This window comes from Camelina sativa, chromosome 1 (genome assembly GCF_000633955.1).
Source record: "Camelina sativa cultivar DH55 chromosome 1, Cs, whole genome shotgun sequence".
NCBI lineage: Eukaryota > Viridiplantae > Streptophyta > Magnoliopsida > Brassicales > Brassicaceae > Camelina > Camelina sativa.
This window is the reverse complement of record NC_025685.1, coordinates 21,524,068-21,529,324: the sequence shown is the minus strand read 5'-3', so window position 1 is coordinate 21,529,324 and position 5,257 is coordinate 21,524,068. Positions and strand designations below refer to the sequence as shown.

General features: G+C 32.0%; 2 protein-coding genes across 6 annotated transcripts in view; both read right to left on the bottom strand.

Moving 5' to 3' along the window:
- Positions 1,669-2,846, bottom strand: LOC104710423 (serine/threonine-protein kinase 3-like). The gene is made up of 2 exons (XM_010427030.1): positions 2,439-2,846; positions 1,669-2,337 (listed from the first exon to the last, which is right to left on the bottom strand). The coding sequence occupies exons 1-2, from the start codon at positions 2,844-2,846 to the stop codon at positions 1,669-1,671; spliced, it is 1,077 nt and encodes a 358-aa protein (XP_010425332.1).
- LOC104700802 overlaps positions 3,494-5,257 on the bottom strand; it is a 4,195-nt gene continuing 2,431 nt past the window's right edge. For 2 of the 5 annotated variants that reach the window (XR_753651.2, XR_753655.2), the window contains 6 exons: positions 5,119-5,203; positions 4,475-5,021; positions 4,175-4,351; positions 4,032-4,084; positions 3,809-3,946; positions 3,494-3,726 (listed from right to left, as the gene is read on the bottom strand). Coding sequence is in view for 1 of the 5 variants with exons in the window: in XM_019229113.1 (XP_019084658.1) it covers positions 4,922-5,021; positions 5,119-5,203 (185 nt within the window). In the remaining 4 variants the exon portion in view is untranslated. Of the gene's footprint in view, positions 3,727-3,808; positions 3,947-4,031; positions 4,085-4,174; positions 4,352-4,474; positions 5,022-5,118; positions 5,204-5,257 lie in introns of those variants that run through there. The other 3 variants (XR_753653.2, XR_753657.2, XM_019229113.1) reach the window with 3 other exon arrangements.

Below are 5,257 nucleotides of genomic sequence, written 5' to 3'. Positions count from 1 at the left end.
TTCTGTTTTGTAGGATAACATATTGAATAGAAAGAGTTAAATAATATTTGTTTCAGTTTAGGTTAAATAATAGAATGAGAATAAGTAACTTACCATCACTGAAGATTTTCTTTGCATGTATGTTGTTTACGTTTAACACCTGTTTCCCTTTCCTTTTGTTAGAATTTTGGCTATTCATTTTCTGAGCTTCGTCAGGATGAGCTACATATAGATGAATCGGATCATTCTCTGCAAAAGGTATACATTTTTTCTAAAAAACTGAAGAAGATTATCATGAAAAATCTTTTGAGAATAAAAAATTTACCATCACAATATACTTTCTTTTCCTTCCTGGTGTTTGACAGCTCTTTCCCTTTCCTTTTGTTATAATTCTGGCTATTCATTATTGTAGTATGGTGGGATGAGTTAGATAGAAATAAATGAGTAGGATCATTCTACAGAAAAGAAAGAAATTTGTATGTTCCTACAAAAGAAGATAAGGAATCTATTATGAAGGACTGAAAGAGAATTCTACTTTTCTTACTATGAAGACAGAATATCGAAATGAATAAGAAAATGAGGGATACAGGTAGTTGTGTGAAAAGATGGGTATATTTTGGTTTAAATTTTTTTTGATAGACAGTTACACACAGGGCATGTTCGTGGTCCATATCTTTGGACGGTTACAGGTAAATAAAGTTCATTTATCATTTAAAATCAGTTTTATACGGATTCTGCATAATCATATTCCTAACGATAATATACTTTTATGTCTTATCTGTAAGGATGCTTCTGTAGTATAAAGGAGATTTCTTTGGTTTTGTTTTAGAGACTATGATGATGATCTCATCTAATAATTGTACTTTGAAGGTGTTGTTGAAAGGATTGCAGGTAAGCTCAAAAGATTTGACTTTATATTCTATAAACTGGATCGGAGTTTGACCTTCAGCAAGAATTGGATCGTAACAGTATTTCTTCAAGGCCACAGAACATTTGATTCTCCAGATTGAATTTGCTATGTGGTTGTTGAGATTTTGTTTTACAGGTTCATGGTTTGAACACAAATTGAGCTTCCATGAGATATATAGTCTAAGACATTGCTGGTTTAACTTTCAATAATGTTTTTGTTTGTAATGTTTAAGTGGAGCTTATACAGGTTTGTAATATATAAATGGAGCTTATAGAGGTTTGATCTGAAATAGAATAAAATTTTGCTGTGGGAAATAAATAACAGAGTATTATTGTAACAACTGGAGTTGGCTTGGGTTAAATTTATTATATTTGGAGCTTCTATTAATCATAACTTGCAGCTTCAAACTTATTTGACGTATGTAAGTGGAGGTGAAACAAAACATGTTAGTGGAGGTGGCTTTGGTTAAAAGTGAGCTTCAAATTATTAGTTGAAGCTTCTATTGATCCTTACATTTCAGCTGTTTGATTTTTTTACTAAGCAGGTAGATATTTGTTTTCCTATATCAAAAATAATGCCCATATATGTTTAGTTTTAATTTTACTTAAAGCAGGAAAAAATCAAGCGTCACAACATTACAGAATTCACAAATATTTACAAACGTAGGAAGAAAAACTTAATAACTAAGTACAATATGGAATCGAGATCTGGAGAATTTTCAATTGATTTTTTCGAAGCTATGTGGTCCGATCACCGTCTATGTGAACTTCAATGTTCCTTCAGCCTTTTTTGACAACATTATCATCAACATTGCATGACGACAGAAACTTGTGTTTCAACAAAGCTGTAGAGTCAAACCTTTGCAAGGGATCTATCTCCAAACATTTGTTTAGAAAATCCTTTGCATCATCAGATAACCATGAAGGTATGCACGGCTTAAAAGAGCTATGGGCGATGACATCTTCGAGTTTCTTTCTGTCTAATACCTGGAATTCACTCCAAGGCTTCTTCCCAGTTAACATCTCTAACACAATGCATCCAAATGACCAGATATCAGCAGCATTATCCAAAAGACCTTCTCTTAAAACTTCAGGAGACATGTACAATAATGTTCCTCTTTTATGACCACTACCATCTCCATAATCATCTGAAGTTTTTCTTAACGCTAACCCAAAATCGGCAATCTTTGGTTCAAAACCATTAGGCATAGAACGGGTTACTTGAGGTTTAAGTAAAATATTACCTGGCTTAATATCACAGTGGATAATCTTCATTGAGTGTATATAGCTGATACCTTTGAGGATATCTGTAGAAAATAGCTGAACATCGTTTTCCACCATCCCCTTTCCTCGAAATTTAAGAAAGTCTGCAATACTTCCTCCGGAACAGTATTCAAGAATCAAATTGTAGTCGCTTCCGTTTGGTCGAGTTTTGTCATCGTTATTTTGCTACCATAGCATGAAATAACATATGGAGAAGAAAGCGTTGTGAGGATTCGTTCCTCATCAATAAGGCTTAATAAAAATGTAATAGATGAGCATTTGATTGCCATCTTTAACGGCAAACCATCAGTGTCTACATCGGTGTTTTGCTTGGCTAAGTAAACAAAACCATGAGCACCTTCGCCAAGAGAGTGACAATGAATCCATATAGAATCATCAGGAGATTGTTCTGTTTTTGAGTGTTTGGAAACAGAGGCTTCAAATGCTTCACGACTTATAACCTCTATGCTGCTACCAAATTGATCAGAATATGTTTGTGGTGAAGCAATGACACATGTTGGAGAAGCAACAACTTCGAAACTCTTCGATAGTTTGTAAACGGCAGCTTCAAATGCTCTTTGACTAATGATCTGTACGCTGCTCTCACTTGAACTCTTATTAGTTGGTGGTGCGGCCACAACTCGTTTCCTTTTATTGGATGTGATCTCCATAGACTTATCAACTAAGGTTTTCATCTTAGTCTACGAAAACAATATAAGTAAATATCAGTGGAATGAAAAAAACAACAAAAGTAGAATTTGAAACATATGAAGAAAAAAAGAAAGGAACGAAGAGAATGAAAGACACAAAGGCACATACATAGCCAAAGGGAGGAAGGGATGTAGGGGAAACTTGATAACTGTTTTTATACTTGTGTTAAAACAGTTTGCCGAAAAAAAACTATTTGGAGACGGTTCTAAGTATCCAAAGATCGTGCAATTCGTGGTGTTGTATTAGAGTAAATTTAGGGATTATATGTTATTATAATTACCATTTTCTTTCTATAATAATTATATGAAAAAGTTATTTGGTTTTGCATGCATACAGTTTCATTATAGGAAATATTAACAATCATGTGAGTTAGTTAAATGCAATGACGTAAACTTATTTAATATTTTATAATTGAAGTTTGAAATAGTTTAACTCTAGGCGATAAAATCAGATTTTACAACGACTTCTGGTCTTGTGAGCATAACCTTTGAAAGTTCATAGTTATTAATTGGATACATTAAGGAAAGTTAAAAGAAATTGTTTTAAAAAATGACAATGTTATTGATTTTATATTGATTTCAACATAATATTAATTTCACTTTGTCTAATAAGTGTCCTAAATATTTTGAAATAGATAGAAAAACATTAATATTAGAAAAAAAAACTTAATTTACATAAGTAGTTACAAACATAGAGGTACTAAATAAGTCATAGTTAAAGAAAAAGAAGCACAAAGGGATGAATTACATTAATGGAAAAACAATCAAAGTGACATAACATAATAATTTCTCGTCTCTTTGGAACCAACTACGTCGATGCTTTTGCTTTGCATGATGTTTCCTGAGCTTTACCAAGTGTTCCAACCTAACAATTGTAAAGGAACTTAATTCATATTTTTTAAAATGACAAATATGACTTTTAAGTATGTTCTGCTTTTGTATACAACCTTAGATGTTGATTTTTGCTCTGTTGATGATTCTTGAACAGCATCAACGACATCATCACGTCCTCGTTTTGTGCTTGGAGTAAGAGGAGAAGACAGAGGCAATTCAATATCTTTTGTTTCTAAAAAGATATTTTCCATCTGCAAATATTGGAGAAAACTTTAATGTATATATCAGAGAGCTATAGTAATAATTTAGTATGTATAAATATGATAACTATATAACCTGAATAGCGTTTGACATGCTTGATATGATAGATACTTCAGATAGAGTTTCTCCTTGTACATGTAAACCGAGTTAATAAGGATGTTTCCATTCACAACTAAGACAATAATACAAATACAATAACTACCTTTGTAACAACGTACCTTGAAGATTATATTATCTTGAAATTTCTGAACATTTTGTGGTTTTTCAGTCAGTTTAACAACTTTGAAGCTTGATTGTGGATTCTTTTTTTCAGTACCTTTGAAATTAACAATCCAAACAATGTCCCTTCCTTGTAACTCAATGAGATCTTGAGGAATTTGACCTTGACGGTTAAACTACAAAATAAATTAGAGAAAAAAGTTTGGTTATAAGGTGATAGTTATATCTGTAAAAAAACAAAAAAAAAAAGCATGTTCAGACCATGACATAGAGTTGTATTTAAAAAATGCAAACCACACCTGAAGTTGCTGTTCAAGCAATTCATACGCAGACTTATGAATAAGTTGCATAACTTCTCTATCAAACAAAAGGAAGGTAGCGGTTGCAGCTGTATGATCAACAACTTTAACAAGTACTTTGTACCTAAGAGGAAGACAAAGAATGCTGATATTTTAATCTTTGTGATATGCAAGTGTCATACTTTATTAAATTGTTAAGGTGAATACTTGTTGAGGTCAAGTGCTTCTGTTTCTGGATTAAAATAGGGCATGGCCCTCTTGAAACATTGTGTGCATCCAACATAATACCATTCAATGTCTTTTCGAAATTCCAAAATTCTTGCAAAAGTAACGCAAGTATTTTTCTAACAATTTTAAAAATCAAATAAGTATATATCAACTTTATAAAGTAGACTTGAATATGAAAACAAATACATGAGAAGTTTTAGTAATCTGATCAATAGATTCTCAGCTGCTTAATGGGAAAGAATCTTCAACTTTGTTGCTCAAATCAGGTGTCATGAGTTGAGAAACTCTATGAACATCATTTGAGTCCCTATTGCCCAGCCTGAAGTGTTTTGTTGAAAAAAAAAGAAGATAATATGAAGATTTTTCCTTTTAACAAAGTATTTCCTTAGAAAACTTTAAACAAATAAATGACTTACTGCTTTTTAAATTCAGCAATCTCAGATAGGTCTCCATCAAGAAAAAACTTTGTAGAGAATCTAGAATTTTGAACAGATACTTTACCTATATATAAAATAATGTTTTGTTAAAAGGTCGCATAGAGAAGAGTTCATATTA